The 24,667-nt window shown below is 44.6% G+C and overlaps 1 protein-coding gene across 2 annotated transcripts; it reads left to right on the forward strand.

Moving 5' to 3' along the window:
• Positions 1 to 257: 257 nt before the first annotated feature.
• slc36a4 (solute carrier family 36 member 4) lies at positions 258 to 21,278 on the forward strand. Of its 2 annotated transcripts, none has more exons than XM_058414226.1 (12): positions 258 to 412; positions 560 to 623; positions 1,241 to 1,337; positions 4,553 to 4,643; positions 5,041 to 5,129; positions 5,215 to 5,310; positions 5,413 to 5,497; positions 6,128 to 6,391; positions 6,516 to 6,614; positions 7,430 to 7,599; positions 7,774 to 7,943; positions 20,658 to 21,278. In XM_058414226.1, the coding sequence occupies exons 2-12, from the start codon at positions 602 to 604 to the stop codon at positions 20,888 to 20,890; spliced, it is 1,416 nt and encodes a 471-aa protein (XP_058270209.1). In that variant the 5' UTR covers positions 258 to 412; positions 560 to 601; the 3' UTR covers positions 20,891 to 21,278. The 2 variants fall into 2 exon arrangements, with proteins under 2 accessions (XP_058270209.1, XP_058270210.1); XM_058414227.1 differs by having other exon boundaries at positions 259 to 412; positions 1,244 to 1,337.
• The last annotated feature ends 3,389 nt before the right edge of the window (positions 21,279 to 24,667 follow it).

A 24,667-nucleotide genomic window follows, 5' to 3' on the forward strand; every position in this document is an offset into this window, starting at 1 on the left:
CTGAAATGTTTTGCATGTAATAGACACATTGCTTGTTCAGTTTACATGCATGCAAAAACGGTTAAAGATGTGTAAACGTTGCACGCGTTCTCTGCGTTGTGGCGCGCGGCTCCTTTAAGAGGCGCTCCCGTCCTTGTGGAATGCCGGTGACGTTTTCAGCAGATTCCGTCGGCGACGATGTGCGCGAGGCAGAACGGCTGACGAGCACACTGTGGATTAAAAATAAATCTTAAAATATATATATATATATATATATATATATATATATATATATATATATATATATATATTTTAGTGGGGTGAGGACATGATTTTGGCCTGGCACGCGCACCTTTCACGCCCCCCCCAGGCGACACAACCGATGCTTCCACGTCAGCGCGAGCTGTACGGGTGTGATTGTCGCGCGCTCGCGGTAAGTCGTGAGTTCTGATTCACTGTCTGTTCTCGCTGATTTTCTTTCTCTCCGTTTGTTGTTCTGTTGTGACACGTGTGCGTGTGTGTGTGTGTTTGTTGATGTTTAATGTTTAAATACACTCTTATACATGCCAACGCATCACAGCGCGCGACGTACTGAAGCCACGCCCACTGTCACTGTTGACGAATGAAGATGGAGCGGCAACTAGGTAAATCTTTGTCACTCTCTGAAGTGTGCTCTATGTTTATTTCTTTTCTTTTCTTTTTTTCATTTATTACAGTGAAAAATCTGTATAGTGGAAAGTCCCTTAATGTAGGGCACTCAAAAGTTGGATTATGTATAGTAGTGCACTCCAGCAGAAGAAGGTGCCCTCTCTTCATCAAGTGCCCTATTATACTATTGTAACCCAGTGGACTTTATTTAAGGGTGTAGTGCACTGTCTGAAACTGAAAGAGCACACTATGTAGGGGATCTCACATCCGTTTTTAGTAGGAACTTTCAGTGAAATACACTTAAATGTGTGTCAAGTGTGTAATCTGACACAGGCGTTGAGTGTAATGTATTCAGTTCAGAGTAGTGTGCTCTCCCTGTGCCCTACCTGTTGTCACTGTCATGATGCTGACTCAACAGTGCAGCTTTGTTTTGCCCTCATTTAGATGACTTAAGTAATGTTTCAGCTTGTTTTAGCCCTCAGGCTGTGTTCATTCACCAAACACGAAATAGACAAAATTAGTGAGGCATTAGTTGGAGCAATGTTTTATATGTTTCTGTAGAGTACATGGGTATAACCACACACTACTTAACCAGCTGCCCTTCGATCCTAAGCAGATATGGAAATGATGACCCCGCTGATGGAAGAGGTGGGAGGAGAAGAGAACTCGGATGAGGAGAGCACCAATGAGCAACAATCACAAGGCATCACGTGAGTGTGAAACCCTCGCACTACACAGTATACTGTACACTACTCTATACACTGTACCCTACACATTTTACTATACACTGTACACTATACCCTGTACACTACCCACTATACTGTGTACTACTCTATACACTGTACACTACACACCCTACACTGTACTCTATACACTGTACCCTACACATTATACTATACACTGTACACTACACACAATACTATACACTGTACACTATACCCTGTACACTACACACTGTACACCATACACTATACACCGTACTATACATACTATACACCGTACTATACATACTATACACTGTACTATACATACTATACACTGTACACTCTACACCATACACTATACACCGTACTATATATACTATACATTGTACACTATATACCATACACCATACACTATACACTGTACTATACATACTATACACTGTACACTCTACACCATACACTATACACCGTACTATATATACTATACATTGTACACTATATACCATACACCATACACTATACACCGTACTATACATACTATACACCGTACACTACACACTATACACCATACACTACACACTGTACACTATACACCATACACTACATACTGTACACTATACACCGTACTATATATACTATACATTGTACACTACACACTGTACACTACACACTATACACCATACACTATAGACCGTACAATATATACTATACATTGTACACTATACACTGTACACTACACACTATACACCATACACTGTACACCATTCTATACATACTACACATCATACACTATACACCGTACACTACACATTGTACACCATACTATACATACTATATATCGTACACTACATACTATACACTGTACACTGTACAATACTCAGTATAATATTGAACCGTTCGGTACGACCTCCACAGTTCAATACGCATATGTGAACCGCGGTTTTTCGGTTTTTTCTTTAAAACAATAATAACCATGCGTTTGAAAAAAAAAAAGAATTTTGTATTTTTTCTCTTCATGTGCTCTATTACTCTCTGTACCGCATGTGTGTGTTTGCCTGCACGGTATGTCTACGTACTGAAACAGACACGCCTCCCCGCGAGTAAATATCCAATCACTGGCGCTAAAGTTGGGGGCGGTGACCATGCTTGTGATGCTGGTGTCAGATTTCACTCTAACCCTGGAGAGCGGTGAAGTGAGACAGAAACACGAGGAAGCAGCGCCGTGATTCAGATCTGTGGTATGGGGACATTTGTTGTTGACCATGATGCCGATGAAACAAAAACGCTAAACAAAAAATGACCGTGTTTAAGCAGTGTTACACACGAGTTAGATACTGACATGGAAATACTTCCAACATGACTGCACATCTGCAGCTCCATCACCCAGAGATATCACTGTGTGGAAGCGGGAGCCTTTTTTCCCGACCTCTACAAAAAAAAACGCGCAAAAAAATTGAAAACAAAAGTCTTGCTCTAATAACAGATAGCTGGAGCTCAGGGGTAACAGAGAGTTATCTCACAGTGACTGGTCATTACAGAGAGTTATCTCACAGTGACTGGTCATTACAGAGAGTTATCTCACCGTGACTGGTCATTACAGAGCGGATTGGGAATAAAGAGCGCCATGCTCCAAACCTGTCTCCTGTAGTAAAGTCATACAAGCGCTAATTTTTATACCTCACTATTTTCAGTACACTTTCATTGTGTTAGTTGATTTTTGCATTTAAGTAAAATAAAGAGAATTGCAACTAAAACCAGTTTTTTTCTTCTTAACATACTTACTGTTCCTGTCACCTAAACAAAGAATAATGGAAAAAAACCTTTAATTTTCCAAGCCATCCGAACCGAACCGAAAACCGTGGGTAAAAACTGTGGTACGTATTGAACCGTGAACTGTATTGTTGCATCCCTAATGTACACCATACACTATACACTGTACTATACATACTATACACCATACACTGTACACCGTACACTACACACTATATACCATACACTATACACCATACTATATATACTATACACTGTACACTACACACCGTACTATACATACTATACACCATATACTATACACCGTACACTACACACTACACACCGTACTATACACCGTACACTACACACTATACACCATACAATATACACCGTACTATACATACTATACACCATACACTGTACACCATACACTGTACACCATACACTACACACTGTACACCATACACTATACACCATCCTATATATACTATACATTGTACACAATACACTACACACTGTACACTACACAATATACACTGTACACCAAACACTACACAATATGCACTGTATACAATAGCCCATACACAATACACTGTACATTACACACTATACTCTACACCATGCACCATTCACCATACACTCTACTCCATACACAAAACACTTTACACAACTCACTATATGTGCTATATACATTATATACTACACACTATACTACACTACACACTGGACATTATACACAGTATACAGTATTATTAACAATACAGTGAACACTATACATAATGTTACACACACTACAGAACACTCTACATTATACACATTCACCTACACTGTGGAATTATTCAATATTCCTTTACTTTCTCTGTTCTGTTCTATTCTCTTTATGCTCTTTATTATTATTTGTGACAGTATTCTCTAACCAGACTGACCATAGCATAAGTGTGAGTGTGTGTATCGGGAGAATAAGTGGTACATGTTGTCATGTGAAGACCCTTTATTCATACAATGAGCTCAGCCACACCTAAAAACCAGCTACAGCGTTGGCGCATTACACTTTTGGTTGGACAGGAAGTTAGAGAAGTTGTGAAACAGAACTGTGACTACACTTTCATATTTCTCCATGTGAAGAACGTCTGCAAATACTGTGAATGTACTGTGACGATCATATCCCCTGATTCATCCTTCCACCTTTTGCTTCAGTGTTATTCTGCTGTACAAGGCAACACTATACAGTATACACTATACCACACACTGTACACAATACACTATGCATTCTCATAGCCTGACTGTTAGTTATGTTTTAAGGGACAGAATTTCATTCACTAAAATGAACCTAAATGGTGTAAACTCTGCTTTCCTCCTCTAGAGGGCAAAACTGAGAAAAATCTGAGTAAAATTCCATCATACTGTTATTTCTAATGGTAACTTTCCAACTCTCTCTCTCTCTCTCTCTCTCTCTCTCTCGCTCACAGTTTCACTCAGACCTTACTTCATCTCTTAAAAGGGAACATCGGCACAGGGCTGCTTGGATTGCCGCTGGCACTGAGGAACGCTGGGATACTGGTGAGCGACATCTGTTTGTTAGAGCTGACCTGAGATCAGTGTTTTTCCTTCAATAAGCAAACGACCATTAAAAAAGCAGCTACTGACCCAGGATAAGTTGAAGGAGTCTCTATATATTCCACCAATCAGATTACTTTTAACATACAGTCATGTCAGATTATATCTTTAATTAATCCTGCTAATTGGAGTAACTGCTGTTTGGGCTTTGTGTTATGCTGTTGAATCAGATAACAATGTTTTTAATTCTTTTGTCCAGCTAATTAACTACCTCATATCTGATTAGAGTCAAAATAATGTATGCAGATAGATATGCAAGATAAAAATTCAAAATCAAAAATTGCTGCTCTCTCTCTCTCTCTCTCTCTCTCTCTCTCTCTGTCTGTCTGTCTCTTAATAGTTGGGCCCAGTGTGTTTGGTGGTGATGGGAGTGGTGTGTGTTCATTGCATGCACATCTTGGTGAACTGCAGCCACCAACTGAGTGAGAGGTGAGATTTTGTGTGTGTGTGTGTGTGTGTGTAAAATACATGCCCACGTATTCCTCATCCCCATTTCACTCTCTCACTCTCTCAGGTTAAAGAAGTCACCTCTTAGTTATAGTGAGACAGTAGCAGTTGCCATGGAGACAAGCTCCTCCCACTGCCTAAGGAGAGGTGCCAATTTTGGCAGGTAAAGTATCCCATCATGCTTTTCGTTCTATGTTGTAGCTGCAGTATTCTGACCTAGCTGAAACTAGGTATGCTCAGCCATGGTTTTCTTTTTCTTTCTCAGACTGTTGGTGAACTTCTTCCTGGTTTTGACCCAGCTGGGATTCTGCAGTGTGTACTTCGTCTTCCTGGCAGAGAACATAAAACAGGTCCATGCTCTTTTCCAATCAGAATAAACACATCATAAAACGAGCCCCTGCTATTGTCCAATCTGAATAAATGCATCATAAAACAGGTTCCTGCTATTGTCCAATCAGAATAAACGCATCATAAAACAGATTCCTGCTCTCATCCAATCAGAATAAACGCATCATAAAATAAAGGGGCATCATTAATTACATTTAAAGCCTTGTCTAGTCATAAAATATTATAATAATTAATAAACAAGTAATTACTCTTACCCAATCAGAACACACAGCTCCCTAAAGCCTTTGGAATGGAAATATCAACAGACTGATTTTATTCTCATTCAATCAGAATTCTTGTGTCATTAAACAAAAAAAAAAATGCATGTGTCCAGAGACTCCTCCTTAAAATTTCATGCTCTAATTTCATGACAACTAATCTCTCATTAAACAGTTATACACTCTCATCAAATTAGAATACACTCCTCATTAGATACATGGTCTCATCCATCAGATTAAAAACCCAATCAAACAGGTACAGGCTATCGTCCAATCAGAATCCAGCCAATTAATAAAAACTGCTTATATAGCTGTAAATGTATTAAGTGCAGTTTGTTGAGTATATGTTCATCTGCCCTTCTGATATGTGTGTAGGTGGTAGAGGGTCACTACATTAACTCATCCTCTTCATCATCAGAAGCAGTATTAGCATTTTACTCCAACAGCTCAGAAGGGGGCGGAGCTCCTGTTGTTTCCACAGCGCTGGGGCTGGACCAGCGAGTGTATATGCTTCTTCTTCTTCCCTTCCTCATCCTTCTCACCTTCATCAAAGAACTGAGCAACATGGCACCTCTGTGTGCCGCAGCCAACCTCGCCATGGCCGCTAGCCTCACGCTTATATACACCTACATTCTCACTGTGAGTGTGTCCATGTTTGAATAAGTAGAAGTGCATATGTGTGTGTGTGTGTGGGGGGGGGTGTTTTGAAAGTACCAGATATAAAGTAAAATAAGTATAGTAAACATAATGTGTGTGTGTATAGGATGTTGGTGACCCCAGGAAGCTCCCATACGTCTCCACATGGAATAAGTTCCCCTTCTTTTTCGGAACTGCCATCTTTGCCTTTGAAGGGATAGGAGTGGTAAGTGTGTGTGTGTGATAGAGAGTGAGAATTATTACCTGTCAGCTGGGAATGGGTCTGTCAAGGACCTTCACTGCAAGTTTCATCACCTCTCTCTAGATAAGGACCAGTTTAGAGCTCTGTAATGATTTCCATTGTTTATCTTAGTATGTTTATCCTTGATCTCCACCACAAGACCCATCATTTAGCTCCATAACAGAGACCTATCACAGAGCTCTCGTGACCCATCACTTAGCTTAGTATAAGCCCTATCACAAAGATGCATAGTGAGTCCCATTATTTACCACAAAACAAGGCCTGATGTGGAGCTCCACCATGAGGACCATCATTTAAACTTAGTATGGGGCCTGTCACAGAGCTCCATCAGTAGGCCCATCATTTAGCTCAATATAAGGCCTATCATGGAGCTCCACTACAAGCCCCATCATTCAGCTCAACATAAGGCCTACCATGGAGCTCCACTAAAAGCCCCATTATTCAGCTCAACATAAGGCCTACCGTGGAGCTACACCACACACCCGATCATTCAGCTCAACATAAGGCCTATCAGGGAGCCATGAAACTCCACCACAAGGCTTATCATCAAACTCAGTATAAGACCTCTGACAGCTTACAAAGTGATCTTTTATCTCATTATGGGGCCTGTCATGGAGCTCCATCATGAGGCCCATCACTTACCTCAAATTAGCTTAGTAGATTTATCTGCAGCCTTGTACCTACAGCCATGTCAAAACTCAGAATAATTGCAATCTTGCTCATACAACATGGCTGAAATGTACACAATAATAATATAGCGTGTGTGTGTGCACATGCAGGTTCTTCCTGTAGAGAATCAGATGCGTGAGCCGAAGCGCTTCCCCTGTGCTCTAGATGTCTCCATGAGCATCGTCATTGTCCTCTATGTTTCCTTGGCGACCCTTGGCTACCTCCGCTTCGGTGATGACATCAAAGGAAGCATCACGCTCAACCTGCCACATGACTCCTGGTAACCACAGATATGATACTACATCAAAATTCATGGGTCAGGCTAGAAGACAAGACCACACTTTTACAGAGTCATCAATATTCAAACGGACATAAGGAATGTGTTTTATTGCGCTAGGTTCCAACTGGAACCTTCTCTCATCGAAGAACTCTGACTGTCTGTCCTCTGTTGCAGGTCTAATCTTCTGGTGAAGGTTCTCTACTCTTTCGGAGTATTTGTGACGTTTGCCGTTCAGTTCTTTGTTGCGGCAGAGATCGTGGTACCTGCCGTCTGTGAGCGTGTTTCAGAAAGATGGAGACGACACACTGACTTGTGTACTCGAGCACTATTGACCTGCATTACCTGTGAGTGCAGCACACACACACACGCACAAGACTTTCCACTGACCTAATGATTACTGTAGATACTGAAGATTACTGTACAGTAGGTTAAGCAGTCTTTTGGCTCTTTTTTTTTTAGACATTTAGTCGAATTTTGTTCTCACAAATATAGGATGGTGTGAGTCATGTTTTACCTTTGGTGCTCACAAAAGTTGGTGTTTGAACAGGGTCCTTGTAACATCCCAAATACATAAACACATACACACACACACACATACACACAAACTCACTGAGTGTTCCTTCATTTAATTCCCCCATGAGACTAGAATTCTATTGCAGAGCTTCACCATGAGGCATATGACATAATTCAGAGTGAAGCCTGTTGAGACACTTCACCAATTAGCCTTAATCATCATGTTGTGGAACCTCTCTGTACGACCGTTGTTAATCTCAGAGGTCCTTTTATATATCTCAGAACCTTTCACAAAGCTCCAACATGATGACTATTATATAATTCAGAATGAGGCTTGTTACAGAGCTTCACCCTGAGGCCTGTTACCGAGCTCCATCACGAGGCCATTCACAGAATTCCTCCATGAGGCCCATTATAGAATACAGAATGAGTTCTAATGCAGAGCTCAACCCTGAGGCATGTTACATAATTCCGAATGAGACCTGTGAGAGAGCTCAACCCTGAGGCCTACTGTATAGCTCAGAATGAGATCTATCACAGAGCTCCACCATGAGGCCCATAATTTATTTCAGAATGTTATCTAATATCTAAAGTTATCTAACAGAATGAGTTTTAATGCTGAACTCCACATGAGGCATCATCCAGCTTTAAACACAGTAGTGGGGATTCTTTTAGAACTGCATTTAGTTCAGATTGAAGTCTGTAGGTCTGTTCCACCATGAGGCTCATAACCCGTTTCAGAGCTCCACCATAAGACATTTCATCTTGTGATGAGACTCAGTATTTTTTAACTACAGCAGTGCTTCCCAAACTGTGGGTAGCGGTATTGCAGGGGGGCCGTAGCTAGGCTAAATCAAAATATTAAAATAATTTAAATATTTTAGAATAGAATATAAAAAGCGTCTGTTACACACTTTGATTCAATATAATTGTAAATAGTATGCAGACAGTATGTAGTGTTAAGGATTTAAATATATTTGTAAAGAATGTTTACATCTTATTTTCACCAGCATATAAAAATATTACATTTTATGGTAGTTCTCATAATTCACATGAAATTCTTACAAACTGGTTAATAAATGTTGATAATTTTGTGCAAAGAGACAATCTGCTTTATTAAATATATCTAATATACAAATATATTGTAGCGCACTGAGCGGGGACAGAGAACAACACACAGAGCCCGGGAGCACGTCAACGCCAGCTTTTAATTATTCCGAACTGAAAGTAGGGAAGACAGGAACTCAGGTTAGCAGGAGAGCAGAGGGGGAAAAAAAAAGACAAAAAGGAAAAAAGGATAACCAACTGAGGAGATTCTTCCCTGAAAGGGCGCCTAGGCCAGGGAGGGCTAACGGCAGCGGTAGTCACGGGGCCCCCCCCTTAGCCCCGAGCCCCCACCTGGTGGTCTTTGGGCCCAGAGGGAGTGGGCACGAGAGAGACCATCCGCATTCCCATGTTGGCTCCCGGCTCTGTGCTGGACCTGGAACGAGAAGTCCTGCAAAGAGAGGAACCACCTAGTTACCCGTGCGTTAGTGTCCTTGGCTTTGGCCATCCATTGCAGGGGCGCGTGGTCCGTGACCAGCGTGAAGTGCCGCCCGGCCAGGTAGTAGCGTAGTTCCTCCACGGCCCATTTGATTGCCAGGGCTTCTCGCTCCACTGCAGCGTAGTTTCTCTCAGCGGGGGTTAGCTTCCTTGAAGTGTAGAGGACCGGGTGCTCTTCCCCTTCAAATACCTGGGACAGAACCGCCCCGAGACCTGTCTCGGAGGCGTCAGTATAAAGGGTGAAGGGGACGCTGAAGTCAGGATTTCGGAGCACTGGGTGGCTGGTGAGCGCTGTGTTCAGCTGTTGGAAGGCTCGCTCGGTTTCCTCCGTCCAGCGCACTCGGTCCGGTTGGCCCTTTTTTGTGAGATCTGAGAGAGGAGAGGCTACAGAGGAGAAGTTAGGGACGAATCGTCTATAATACCCCGCCAACCCCAGAAAGGCTCGTACCTGTTTTTTGGTGGTGGGCCGGGGGTACTTCCTGATGGCCTCGACCTTCTTTTCCTGGGGTCGCAGCAGCCCCCGTCCGATGCAGTAGCCGTGGTACTGTGCCTCGGTCAGCCCCAGGTGGCACTTACGGGGGTTGGCCGTCAGTCCTGCTTTCCGGAGGCCGCTCAATACCTCCTTCAGGTGGAAGAGGTGGTCTGACCAGGTGGAGGAGTGCATAAGGACGTCGTCTAGGTAGGAGGCAGTGAAGGCTTTATAGGGCCGGAGAACGACGTCCATGAGGCGTTGGAAGGTAGCTGGGGCCCCGTGAAGGCCGAAGGGCAGGACTCTATACTGCCAATGGCCTCCAGAGGTGGTGAAGGCGGTTTTGGGTTTAGCGTCTGGGGTTAGGGCCACCTGCCAGTAGCCTTTGGTGAGGTCCAGGGTGGAAACGAACCGGGCTTTTCCCAGTCTCTCCACGAGGTCATCCACCCGGGGAAGGGGGTAGGAATCGAATTCTGAGATTTGGTTGAGCCTCCGGAAATCATTACAAAGGCGGAGGGACCCATCCGGCTTGGGCACCACCACAATGGGGCTGGACCATGGGCTGGTGGACTCTTCAATGACCCCATCTCTTAGCATTTGCTCCACTTCTTTTTCTATAGCCTGATGTCGGGCTTCAGGGACCCTGTACGGCCGTTGGCGGACCACCGCTCCAGGAGGGGTTTTTATCTCATGTTGCACCAACTGCGTGAGCCCTGGAGTGGCCGAGAACACATCTGAGAATTGGTCGATGAGCTCGGTGAGATCTTGCTGTTGGGCTGGCGAGAGCTCCTCTCCCCTCCTGACTAAGGTGCGCTCTTGGGGATCTGTGGCAGCAGAAGCAAACGCAGACACAGCCGGCTGGGCCGGCAACCACCTTTTTAGGATATTGATCTGGTATAGCTGTGTGTCTGCGCGCTTACCTGGCTGTTGGAGGCGGTAGTTTACCGGTCCCACCCGTTTGAGGACTGTGTAGGGCCCCTGCCACTTGGCTAGGAACTTGCAGGCAGTATTGGGGACTAGGAGCATTACTTGGTCCCCGGGCTGAAACTCCCGGGGTTGGGCTGGCCGGTTATAGGCTCGCTGCTGGTCTCTTTGGGCTGCCTCCATATGCTCTTGTACGATAGGACCCACTCGGTCTATTCTCACCTGCATGTCTTGGACATAGTCGATCACAGAGCGGAACGGTGAGTGCTGTCCTTCCCAGGCTTCCCGGGCCACATCTAACAGTCCTTGTGGTCGCCAACCAAACAGGAGTTCGAAGGGGGTGAAGCCTGTTGAGGCCTGGGGTGTTTCTTGAACAGCAAAGAGGACGTAGGGGAGGAGGAGGTCCCAGTTCCTCCCCTCCTCATCTACCACCCGGCGGAGCATCCTCTTGAGGGTCTGATTGAACCGTTCCATTGAACCGGTCCGTGAGTGAGGGACTACTAATAAGTCACATGGCTCCCCACGGCGTTCGGTGTGGTAGTACAGCAATCCCCTCTTGACGAGGAAATACGCCGCGGGAAGCTGGTCCACTGGGTGGGTGTTTACACCCTCTACCTGCAGAACTTGGACCCAGCAGTGCTTCAGCCGGTCATCCTCTTTCTGCTCCCGTCCGAAACCCCCTTCCCTGGTGACCTGCTGAGATAGGGAAGACAGGGGATTAGCTTCTTTCTCAGACTCACCTGGGGAGGAAGGCTCTGGGTCCGGGGCTCTGCGGGCCATGCACACCGGCTTTGTCCGGGCTCTGGGTCTCTGCGGCCGCCTCGCCTGGTTGGGGCCCTTCATGGTGGCAGAGAACCCTGGCCAGTCACACCCGAGTAGCACAGGGACTGGGAGATTTTGGATTACTCCCGCGACGACAGGCCACTCCCCGGCTGGGCCCCGGATGAAGACCTGAGCGGATGGGACGGACCGGACATCCCCGTGGATACAGGAGACGGGTATGATCCCTGCCGGTTTTGCTGTCTTGGGGAGAACGCCGGGTCGGACCAGGGTGATGGTACTCCCTGAGTCCAGCAGGGCAGGTACGGAGTGGCCATTGAGCTCCACGGTGACCCTTGGGGATTCCGGGATGGTGGTCGCATGCAGGACACATCCAGCGAGCCAAGGTTTGGGAGCCCGACCTGGCGGGGTGGGCTCGGGCTCGGTAGGCATGGGCTCGTCCACGGGACCTCGAGGGGGCCGCTCTTCTGGCCTCCTTTTCTCTCCATAGGACCCTGTGTCTGGCAGCCGGGTGCCCTGGGGCCGGCGGGGAGGGGGTCGGAAATCTGCCTTCCGTAGGTCCCGGCCGATCTCAAGGGTTGCCAGTGCACACTCCAGCCCATCGAGGAGCTCTCTCGGGGAGGTGGGATTACGCAGCCCCACGGCCTTGCGCTCCTCGCAGGGCTCGCAGGAACCGGTCCATGGCCACCCGCTCGGTGACCCCTTTGGCCGACAGCTGGTCTAGTTGTAGCCACCGGCGGCAGCAGCGAAGGAGGTCATCCATCTGGGCCCAGGGTTGGTGCTGGGGTCGTACCGCCATTTATGGAAGTCCCCGGCCGCACTGACTGGAGATCGGCCGCATCGGGTGAGGATTTCGGCCCGAACCAGCTCGTAGTCCTGTGCTTCCTCCATTTCGAGAGCATAATAGGCCAGCTGGGCAGCCCCAGTGAGAAGGGGGGCGAGCACGTTGGCCCAATCACGCCGTGGCCACTCTTCCCGTTCCGCCGTACGCTCGAACGTCTCGAGGAAGGCCTCCACGTCATCCTCTGCTGTCATCTTTGTGAGGAGGCGCCGGGCAGCGTGGCCGGGGTCTGGGAGAGGGAATGCCGCAGCATGGGGCCCTCTTCGGAGCTCCTTTAGCTCTTCAGTGGTGGTTATCAGGCCCCGGGCTAGCTCCCGTGTAGCTTCCTGCTGGTGGATACTTGTCTCTAGCAGGTGCTTTAGAATGTGCTCCAGGCCGACCGCAGGGGCCTGCTCTGCGTCATCCACCCGCATCCTCCACCAGTGTAGCGCACTGAGCGGGGACAGAGAACACCACACAGAGCCCGGGAGCACGTCAACGCCAGCTTTTAATTATTCCGAACTGAAAGTAGGGAAGACAGGAACTCAGGTTAGCAGGAGAGCAGAGGGGGAAAAAAAAAGACAAAAAGGAAAAAAGGATAACCAACTGAGGAGATTCTTCCCTGAAAGGGCGCCTAGTCCAGGGAGGGCTAACAGCAGCGGTAGCATCCTGGAGAAGGCTGAAAAATGGCTGGGGACGGCAGGTGCAGATCCAGGAGGGGCTGAGCTTCAGTGGTTCCACGAAGGCTTTGCTTTAGTCCGAGCTGTCTGCAAAACAAAACACACCATCCCTATTAGTCCAGCAGGGGGCTTCCCCCTACCTTCTGGGGCTGGCGAGGCCAGCCTCTCTGTTGTGCTGCTCAGCTGGAGGGTGGATGGTCTAGCGGCACTTCTGATTGGCCCAGAGCGTTTTGGCGCGCTTTCTCCTGCTCCGCCCTGCACTCCAATTTAGTGGCGCTAGCCACGGTGCTGATCCGCTTCCGTCTATGCGGGCGCCACTGTCCAGGGTGCTGCATCCCTGCCGCTTGTGTTTTCCAGGGAGAGGGAGGGGGCCAGGAGCGACTCTTTTCTGCATGCGTGCGGCGGTGTGCGCAGCGCCATCACAATATGTATAAATATATCTTTATACTATTAATCAATATGCTGTATTTTTTAAACAGAGGTTGGGAGGGGGGGTCGTGGAGATTTTGCTATGTATTTGGGGGGCCTTACCCCTCTGAAGTTTGGGAAGCTCTGAACTACAGCATTGGCCATGTGGGTCATCATAGCTTAATGATTGATTTTAATACAGAGCTCTGCTATGAGGCTCAGGATTTAACCTTATGACCTTGCACCATTAAACCTGTCACTTCACTCTGCCATTAGACCCATCATTCACTATTATATAATTCAGAATGAGGCCTATGACGGAGCTCATTACATAACTCCGAATGAAGGCAGTCACAGAACCTTATTATACTATTAGACCCATCATTTATGTCAGAATCACTTTTCCCCCAAAGCTCCACCAGGAGGCCTATTATTTGCATTTCAGTGAGTTCTACCACGGGGGTACAGTGTTGGTCTATCATGAGAGCATCATATAGTATTGAACGCAGAGTTCCAGCACAAGGCAATTTATTTATTTATTTATTTATTTATTTATTTATTTATTTATTTTTAATTGATTCATTATTTTTCAGTTGTGCTCTGTTGTGGAGCTCCGCCGTGAGGGCCGTGTTCAGAATGACGATCATCACAGAGCCTCACAATTTTATTTTATTTTATAATTTTATTGTTAAAAGGATTGAGGATTGAAGGATTGAGATCTTTCATTTCATTTCTTTCTCTCTCTCTCTCTCTCTCTCTCTCTCTCTCTCTCACTCACTCTTATGCATTCTGGGAGTTTGTTTGTGAGCCTGTGATGAACAAAGCTCTGATGGTATTTGTGAAGCAGAGGAAACTTGTGTATCAGTTGATTGAACTCTGAATTCTAATAATTGGAGAGCTTTATGTTTCAGCTGAGACTTCTGCAAGTCTTTCCACACTTCATACCTAATGAGAATATCAGACTTGATCGTTCTGGTTTGCAGAAGATTGTTAGCAGCATGAGAGCGTAAAAGTTATCAGCAAAACCCAGGCAGTGAACGATATAATGTTTTTCAGGAGTGTGTGAGTGTGTGTTTTTGAATAAGATCAGAGAGAGAGCATGACGTGTGGTGATTTTGGGCATAAAATGCTCATCTTCCTAGCACACAGCGCTGGCTAATGAGGAAGTCAGGGTTAGCGGTGTCAGGCAGGCTACAGCATGCCAAATCATGGAGCAGAGCGAGGTCGCTGGAGGGCAAGACGCTGGCACAGAATGCACATGCGAACGGTGGAAATAAAACAATGGGGCTGTTTTAGAGGAGTCACAGTTCACCCTAGAGGAAAGTGTAGCGATGGAGAGAGCTGTTAAATCAGGAGAGGTAAACACCGTCCATGCAGACAGCGTAGGGTCACTTAGTGACCCGGTAAATGTGTCTTCACAGTGTGGAATAACAAAATTATGCTACTTAATGGTAGAGGCAGAATTTTCTGGCCGAAAGTCCTCTTTTTTCTGATGTAAACATTTACATGTTCAAGCTAACAGTCTAGCATCAAAGTTTTTTTAGTGCGTTAACTCGGACAATAAAGTAAAATCAGTTTTATGAAAAAGAAGTGAATGATTTACATCAGTGTGCATTAAATCATATCTGCTTTATGGAACCCTGAGGCTCTCACTCCCACTGCTTCCATGCTTCCCACTATAAAACTGTTAAATTATGTTTTTAATGTTTGCAAATATTGGTATAGTAAAAAAAAAAAAGCAACACACATAACCTCAGGGTGGCAGCAGCAGACAGGCACTGTGTGTGTGTGTGTGTGTGTGTGTGTGTATGTGTGTGCGTGCGCACGTGTAAAAGTAAGAAGAAGAGAAGACAAGACACTTGTAGTCTCATGAATTAAACATCTCTCCCTTTCTGTCTCTCTCTATGCTTTAATAAAACACACACACACACACAACGCACAACACACATACACACACTTTATAGAGACACATTACAGCTTACTGTTACTATTATAACGATTATTACTAATACTGTTGATGATGCCTGTTGATGCATCAACTACTGTTGATGATGCCAAAATTACCAGATACATTACAGTTGTGTAGCTGTAAAGTATGAACACACACTCTGTAGCGAGCATAGCAATGCAATGATTATTAATGCTTATTACTAATACTACTACTGTTACCACTATTTTTACTATTTCACTTTTTCAATTTCAAACAGTAAATTTTTATTTGTTTAGTGCTTTTAACGATGGACATTCTCTCATAGCAGCTTTACAGAAGTATAGAAACATAGAATAGAATATAACATTATGAGCACTGATGGGTGAAGTGAATAACACTGATTATCTCCTCATCATGGTACCTGTTAGTGGGTAGGATATATTAGGCAGCAAGTGAACATTTTGTCCTCAAAGTTGATGTGTTAGAAGCAGGAAAAATGGACATGGCTAGACCACTGGATCAGAGCCTCTCCAAAACTGCAGCTCTTGTGCGGTGTTCCCGGTCTGCAGTGGTCAGTATCTATCAAAAGTGGTCCAAGGAAGGAACAGTGGTGAACCGGTGACAAGGTCATGTATGGCCAAGGCTCATTGATGCACATGGGGAGTGGAGGCTGGACCGTGTCATCTGAACAAACGAGCTACTGTTGCTCAAATTGCTGAAGAAGTTAATGCTGGTTCTGATAGAAAGGTGTGAGAATACACAGTGCATCACATTTTGTTGTCTATGGGGCTGCATAGAAACACACCAGTCAGGGTGCCCCTGTGCACCGCCAACAATGGGCACTTGAGCATTTTAAAACTGGATCACGGAGCAATGGAAGAAGGTGACCTGGTCTGATGAATCACGTTTTCTTTTACATCACGTGGATGGCCGGGTGTGTGTGCGTCGCTTACCAGTGATACACTATTGGAAGAAGGCAAGCTGGCAGAGGCAGTGTCATGCTTTGGGCAATGTTCTGCTGGGAAACCTTGGGTCCTGCCATCCATGTGGATGTTACTTTGACATGTACCACCTACCTGAGCATTGTTAGCAGGATCCTTCCAGCAGGATAATACACCGTGCCACAAAGCAAAAATGGTTCAGGAATGGTTTGATGAGCACAACAAGAAGTTTGATGTGTTGACTTGGACTTCAAATTCCCCAGATCTCAATCCAGTCCAGCATCTGTGCTGGACAATCAATTCTGATCCATGGAGGCCCCACCTCACAACTTAAAGGACTTAAAGGATCTGCTGCTAACACCTTGGTGCCAGATATCACAGCACACCTTCAGGGATCTAGTGGAGTCCATGCCTCAACGGGTCAGGGCTGTTTTGGCAGCAAAAGGGGGATCAACACAATATTAGGCAGGTGGTCATAATGTTATACTTGATCGGTGTGTGTATATATATATAAAGATATATAATATATATATATATATATATATATATATATATATATATACATATATATATATACACACACCGATCAATATATATATGTATATACGAATTGGGCAACATTATTTCCTATAGGAAAATTCATTTGGCAATACAAATTTTCGCCTCCAAAACGAATTCAATTTGTATGCAGAGGTTCCAGTGTATTCTACTAGTTTTACTGCTACTACTATTACTGTTACTACTAGTGTTACTGCCGCTAGTACTAGTATTACTATTACTACTACTGTTATTACTAATACTACTACTGTTATCACTAGTGTTACTGCTACAATTACTACTAATACTATTACAGTAATCCCCTGTTTATAAACGAAAATCCGCGATACATGGACGCCACCCCCAAATGCTTTTTTTCTTTTTTTTTATTGTTAAAGCCGAAAATTACCCTCTCACACTCTTTAAACACACACATAAAACATTAGAAATATCACATTTATAGTGAGTACTGTATGTATGTATATATGTATGTTCCTTGCCAGAAGCCTTAGAAGGTGCAGAGCGTTTGGGCGACATAATAGGGCTTGCAGAAAAACCGTAAAAAAACAAAAAGCGTACACAGGACAAAATGAAGGTGACACGCGAAGAACTGGGATGCTGGAGAATTCTGTTTCCCTTTCCCCAACTGTACGCATAGCCAGCAGCCAATCACAACTGCTGATTAAATGAATGGGGCATTCCGATTGGCCAGACTCATTCCTCCAGCCCTGCTGTATTTAGATTTTCAGCATCCCTGCACCGCGCTTTCCTAAACAACGCTACGTGTTCTTATTAACATTTTACTTTATTTTAATTAATGTTTATATTTTATAATTACTAATTATATTTTTATAAATAAATTACCTTATTTCAACATAAAAACAATTCACTATAAGGTTTGCGGATACCGCGATATACCGGGAAAATCCGCAAAGAAAATTAGTTATGTTCCAAGTAAAAATCTGCGATATACTGGGACCATGATAAATGAACCGCGATATAGTGGGGGACTACTGTATATTTATTGCAATTACCACTACTATGACTACAGCTGCTTCTGCTATTACTACTACTGTTTCTGTTGTTACTACTACTTTTGCTACTACTGTTACTGCTGATGTTACTATTACTACTTTTGCTACTACTGTTACTGCTGATGTTACTATTACTACTTTTGCCTACTACTGACTACTACTACTGACACCACTCTCTCTCTCTCTGTTTCACTCACATACACACACAGTCACCTTTGAGTCATTTCTTTAAACCCATCCCTGAGAAGAAGGTGACGTAACAGGATATGCTACAGCTGTATAGCCGTAAAGGATGAACACACGGAGCGATGCTGCTGAGACGATCAGCATCAAACACAACATCTGAAATTTCAAAGTTAACGTTGCGTTAAATGAAACCCTGCAAGCGGCGATGGCTCTCTAAACCTATCGCGAAATTCCAATCACTTACCGAAGTACCTTTCCGTGGCAGGTTTTTTTAATATGATGAAGCGATGCAGTGCTTTAATAGCATCTCGGTTTGTGCTTTCATGACTTTTTAGACATAACGGAACGAGACATTAAATTGTCGCTGATCGGTGTGAGGAGGAGAGAATGTGGATTTCACACAGCTGTAATTACTGCAGTTTATACCCCAGGGCTTCGGGGTGAGGCTAAGGAATCGATGTCTTTAGCTATTAAATAGATTTTATCATTTAACTCTCTAACACTTTTTTTTTTTTTAGGTGTATTCCACATTATTTCTGTAGTTAGCAAGCAATCAGAAAAATCAGAAATGGATTGCTTTTAAAAAAAAATGATGTTTTCAAGTGCGTTTGTTTAAAAATCGATGGAGATGAAGTTAGGACACGTCTTAACTGCAGTAGAAACTCAAGTTTTCAGCCAGATAGGGCTGAGCAAAAGCCCTTTTTTTTTTGCTTCAGAAAGCATCTTTTCCTAATTCCCCTAGCTCCCCTCTCTGCGAAGTGCTTTTCCAACTTTCTGGCAGCTTCAGAAGCCTTCAGGGGATTTTGATGTTGGGTATTACAGTTAACTGAAGTGGTCAGCTACTGTATAGTGACTGAAGCCTGAGGCAAATGCCTGCTTTGTCTGGCTTACAGCTACGCTTCTCCTGATTGGTGTTGAGTCGCATTAATCCTCCAGAGAGCGAGCAAGAGAGAGAGCGAGAGAGTGTTAGAGGAGATAGAGAGAGATAGTGAGAGAGAGGGAGTGTGAGAGGTGAGAGAGGAGAGAGAGCGTGAGAGAGAGAGAGGGAGTGTGAAAGGAGAGAGAGAGTGTGAGAGAGGGGGAGAGAGAGAGTGTGAGAGGAGAGAGAGAGAAACGAGAGAGAGAGTGAAACGAGAGAGTGTTAGAGGAGAGAGAGAGAGAGAGTGAGAGGAGAGAGAGTAGAGAGTGTGGGAGAGAGAGAGAAGAGAGGGAGAGAGAGAAAGAGAGAGAGGAGAGACAGAGAGAAAGAGAGAGAGGCAGAAAGTGAGAGTGAGAGAGAGAGAGAGAGAGAGGGGGGAGAGAGAGAGCACGTGTGAGAGTTGAGAGAGAGACAGAGAGAGAGAAAGAGAGAGGGAGAGGAGAGAGACTGAGAGAGTGTGTGTGTGTGTGTGTGTGTGTGTGAGAGAGAGAGAGAGAGAGAGAGAGAGACAGATAGAAAGACAGAGAGGGAGAAGAGAGAGAGTGAGAGTGTGTGTATGTGTATGTGTGAGAGAGAGAGAGAAAGAAAGAGACAGATAGAAAGAGGGAGAGGAGAGAGAGAGTGTGTGTGTGTGAGAGAGAGAGAAAGAGACAGATAGAAAGAGAGAGAGGGAGAGGAGAGAGTGAGAGAGACTGTGTGTGTGTGTGAGAGAGAGAGAGAGAGAGAGAGAGAGAAAGAAAGAGACAGATAGAAAGAGGGAGAGGAGAGAGAGAGTGTGTGTGTGTGTGTGTGAGAGAGAGAGAGAGAAAGAGACAGATAGAAAGAGAGAGAGGGAGAGGAGAGAGTGAGAGAGACTGTGTGTGTGTGAGAGACTGTGAGAGAGAGAGAGAGAGAGAGAGAGAGAGAGAATGTAGGCCTAACTTTATCCAGCATAGCTACAGGATGAACAGCTGTTCAATTTTTTTAATTCTTTAGCAGAAATCTGCCTTAAAAGCCAGTTAACTGATTCCCCATCACACTGTAGCTGATCAGCCAAAATCTCATCTAAAGTTTGCTTCAGTTTCAAATGATCATTTCTGGTGTCTACAAACTGGAGGCTGTTTCTAAGAGCAACCTAGAACTGAGCGACATGGACAACACCTTCTATTAAGATACCGATATTTTTTGTCTTTGAGAACATTACACCTAAGCTGCAGAAGAACCTCACATTTTTTAGGTGCCAGTTCCTCATCTTGGATTTGGGCTGATGGGTGTTTAGTGTCACAGGGAGTTTCTCTCTCTATGGCGTTCCTCCATGTTCGTTTTTGTTTTCCGTACAGCTCCTATCTCCTCCCACCTTAACGTAACATATCCCCCCACTTCCCCCTCTCTGCAGGTGCAGTGGCTGTTCTCGTCCCTCGTTTGGATCTGGTGATCTCACTGGTGGGTGCAGTGAGTAGCTCCGCCCTGGCGCTCATCTTCCCGCCCCTGGTGGAGCTGATCGCTTGCTCCGCTCGTCCGTCGGCGCTCCTTTTCCTGAAGGACCTGTCCATCGCTCTGATCGGATTCCTCGGCTTCCTCACCGGAACCTATGTCACGGTGGGTGAGATCCTGTACCCGTCTCCATGACGATGATCACGAAGACACACTTACTGCCCCATGCAGTGGTAACTGTGATACTGCATTGTGTGTCACACTCTCTCTTTCACACACACTCACACTCCTGGAGAAAAAAAAATACACGGGTCGACACTTTTTATAACTTTTATAAATGAATTTTTTCATTCCAGCAGCACACACTGCCATCCCTCACCCTGTGTGTGTGTATGTGTGTGTGTGAGAGAGAGAGAGAGAGAGAGAGAGAGAGAAATAAGACCATTGATATCTGCACCATGGGGTGCATTACATTCCTCCTGTTGTGTGTATGTGTGTGTGTGTGTGTGTTCTAAACACTGCCCTATACACTGTACTGTATATACCATTTGATTAAACTGATTTGTTATTAATAAATTCATCACTTTAATGGCTGTTTCTGATTTATTTATTTTGAAATGTGGGACTTTTGAATATTAGACTTTTAAATCATTTTAGGATTTCATCATACAACATGGCCAGGAGCCAATCACGTGTGTCTCTAAGCTCAGGTATGTGGAAGAGGGCAGAGCTAGAGTGTTTTCCTGCGAGAGTCTTATGCTGATATGTGAGAAAACCTGTTGTTTGGTTGGCTTCACGTGTCTCAGAGGAAGAACGTGTCCTCTGTCTGTGGTTCATCCTTCCTGTTTTGTAGCTGTAGTATGATTGAGCTGGTTTGTGGATTAAAAAACCCTACAATTACACAGAAAGATGCCCCGCCTACTAACCACATTTATCTTCCTCCATGACACTCTGTTGGCTCTGAAATCATTTCCCTGTCATTTTGGTGAAATACAGTGGAACCTCGGCATACAAATTTAATTGGTTCTGGAGGCGAGTTCTTAAGGTGAATATTTGTATTGCAAAATGAATTTTCCCCAAAAGAAATAATGTAAATGCAGATAATCCGTTCCAGCTACGCAAAAACATGACCAATATTACCAATATGAAGCGAACTGTGTGGCTGCTTACAAAGAACTGACCCAAGCTAAGCATTCCATGTCAAGGCTCCTCACAGGAAGTCGTGCCACCACGCTTGGGCGAAAAATAGAGCAGAGCACCCACGCCACCGATCTGTCAACAAAAAAAACGTGCAAAAAAACACCTAGCTTTTGAACACATGCCAAAGGCAACGTTGGTGTTGTGGGTTGGCTTATTCGAAACAGCTCTCGCTGACTGAAAAAAGAATTGTAAAATCCGTAAACTTTCAGTCGCTTTGCTTGATTTTCCACTGTCGCCAACAAGTTTTGAACTGCTCTACGTATGCTTGTTTCATTCATATGCCGAAAATGCTTTGTATGCCGATGCAAAGGTGAGAATTCATAAGGGAGGGCGTTCGTCTGCCGAGGTTCCACTGTATACATACTTTTTCTTACTTTTGCACATTTTAATGCACTATAGATTTTGGCCTTCGTCCTACAGCCGTGGCCAAAAGTTTTGAGAATGACACAAATATTAATTTTCACAAAGTCTACTGCCTCAGTTTTTATGATAGCAATTTGCATATACTCCAGACTGGTATGAAGAGTGATCAAATGAATTACAATTAATTGCAAAGTCCCACATTGCAATGAAAATGAACTTAATCTCAAAAAAACACATTTCCAACGCAATTCAGCCCTGCCACAAAAAGACCAGCTGACCGTGATTCTTACATTAACACAGGTCAGAGTGTTGATGAGGAGAAGGCTGAAGATCACTCTGGCATACTGATTGAGTTAGAATAACAGACTGGAAGCTTTAAAAGGGAGGGTGGTGCTTGAAATTATTGTTTTTCCTCTGTTTCCTCTGTTAACCATGGTTACCTGCAAGGAAACACGTGCAGTCATTAATTTGTACAAAAAGAGATTCACAGGCAAGGATATTGCTGCTAGCAAGATTGCACCTAAATCAACCATTTATCATCAAGAACTTTTAGGAAAGAGGTTCAATTGTTGTGAAGAAGGCTTCAGGGCGCCCAAGAAGGTCCAGCAAGCACCAAGACCATCTCCTAAAGTTGATTTAGCTGTGGGATCGGGGCACCACCAGTGCAGGAATGGCAGCAGGCAGGTGTGAGTGCATCTTCATGCACAGTGAGGTGAAGACTTTTGGAGGACGGCCTGGTGTCAAGAAGGGCAGCAAAGATGCCACTTCTCTCCAGGAGAAACATCAGGGACAGATTGATATTCTGCAAAAGGTACAGGGGTTGGACTGCTGAGGATTGGGGTAAAGTGATTTTCTCTGATGAATCACCTTTCTGAATGTTTAGGGCATCCAGAAAAAAAGCTTGTCTGGAGAAAAAAAGGTGAGCGCTACCATCAGTCCTGTGTCATGCCAACAGTAAAGCATCTTGAGACCATTCATGTGTGGGGTTGCTTTTCAGTCAAGGGAGTGGAAAAAAGTCAAAAACAAAAAAAGTCAGCCAAAAGTCTCCGAGAGCAACTTCTCCCAACCATCCAAGAACTGTTTGGTGATGAACAATGCCTTTTCCAGCATGATGGAGCACCTTGCCATAAGACAAAAGTGATAACTAAGTGACTCGGGTCCATGGCCAGGAAACTAGAAACTCCCCAAACCTTAATGCCATTGAGAACTTGTGGTCAATCCTCATGTGGCAGGTTAACAAACAAAAACCCACAAATTCTGACAAACTCCAAGCATTGATTATGCAAGAATGGGCAGCCATCAGTCAGGATGTGGCTCAGAAGTTAATCGACAGCATGCCAGGGCGAATTGCGGAGGTCTTGAGAACACAGCAAATAGTGACTCTTTGCATAAACTTGATGTAATTGTCAATAAAAGCCTTTGACACTTACGATGTGCTTGTACTTCAGTATACCATAGTAACATCTGACAAAAAGATCTAAAAACACTGTAGCAGCAGACTTTGTGAAAATTAATATTTGTGTCGTACTCAAAACTTTTGGCTACAGCTGTACACACAATACCCCATGATGACAATCCAAGCCTGAAATCTGTTATGTTGGAAAAATATTCATTGTAGAAACACAATCACAGCTTCAAGATTTGGACAATTTGTCCCAAAAGACATATTCAGGTTTCTTCACAGATGGTGTACAGGGAGGGGTTCGAGCGTGGCGATTTCATCCTTAAGCCTCTCCACATTCCTCGTTGTCTGATATCGTGTACAGTTTTCCTTCTACCCTCAATTGGGACCAGTGTCTCATCTCTGCTGCTCATCACAGCCATAATACGATGCTACCTCCACCACCATGCTTCACTGACACTCTCCCTCAACAAGCTTCCCTTTCTAGCTCAGTAGCCATATCAATCTTTTTTTTCCCCTTGTCTGATATTTATGCTTGTTGTCATGGTTACATTCTATGGGAAACATTTTTGACTGGAGCTACGCTCAGAGGTACAAACCTGCCAGCCAATCAGAGACGAGTATTTTCCGTGGCGGCGGAATAAAATCCTTTAATTGAAGCGTGGCTGTGATTCACTTTCTGTTTACGCACACACACAATCTTTAATGAGATCGCTCCAAATAAATACACACAAACACACACACGCACACAAAAAGCCTTTCTCATTCAAGGCTTCTGTCTATCGTTCTTTCCATTTCTCTTTCTTCCCACCTTTTTTGTGTTGTTCTCATTCACCTTCTCTCTCTCTCTCTCTCTCTCTCTCTCTCTCTCTCTCTCTGCTTTTGGATCATTAGCTTGGCCATGCTTGTATTCTCCTCATGCATGCTCTCGCCACACATCACTGTTCCCCTGACAGCTGGCACGCGTGGAAGAGAGAGAGAGAGAGAGAGAGAGAGGGAAGCAGAAT

This window comes from Hemibagrus wyckioides, linkage group LG17, assembly GCF_019097595.1.
Source record: "Hemibagrus wyckioides isolate EC202008001 linkage group LG17, SWU_Hwy_1.0, whole genome shotgun sequence".
Taxonomy (NCBI): Eukaryota; Metazoa; Chordata; class Actinopteri; order Siluriformes; family Bagridae; genus Hemibagrus; species Hemibagrus wyckioides.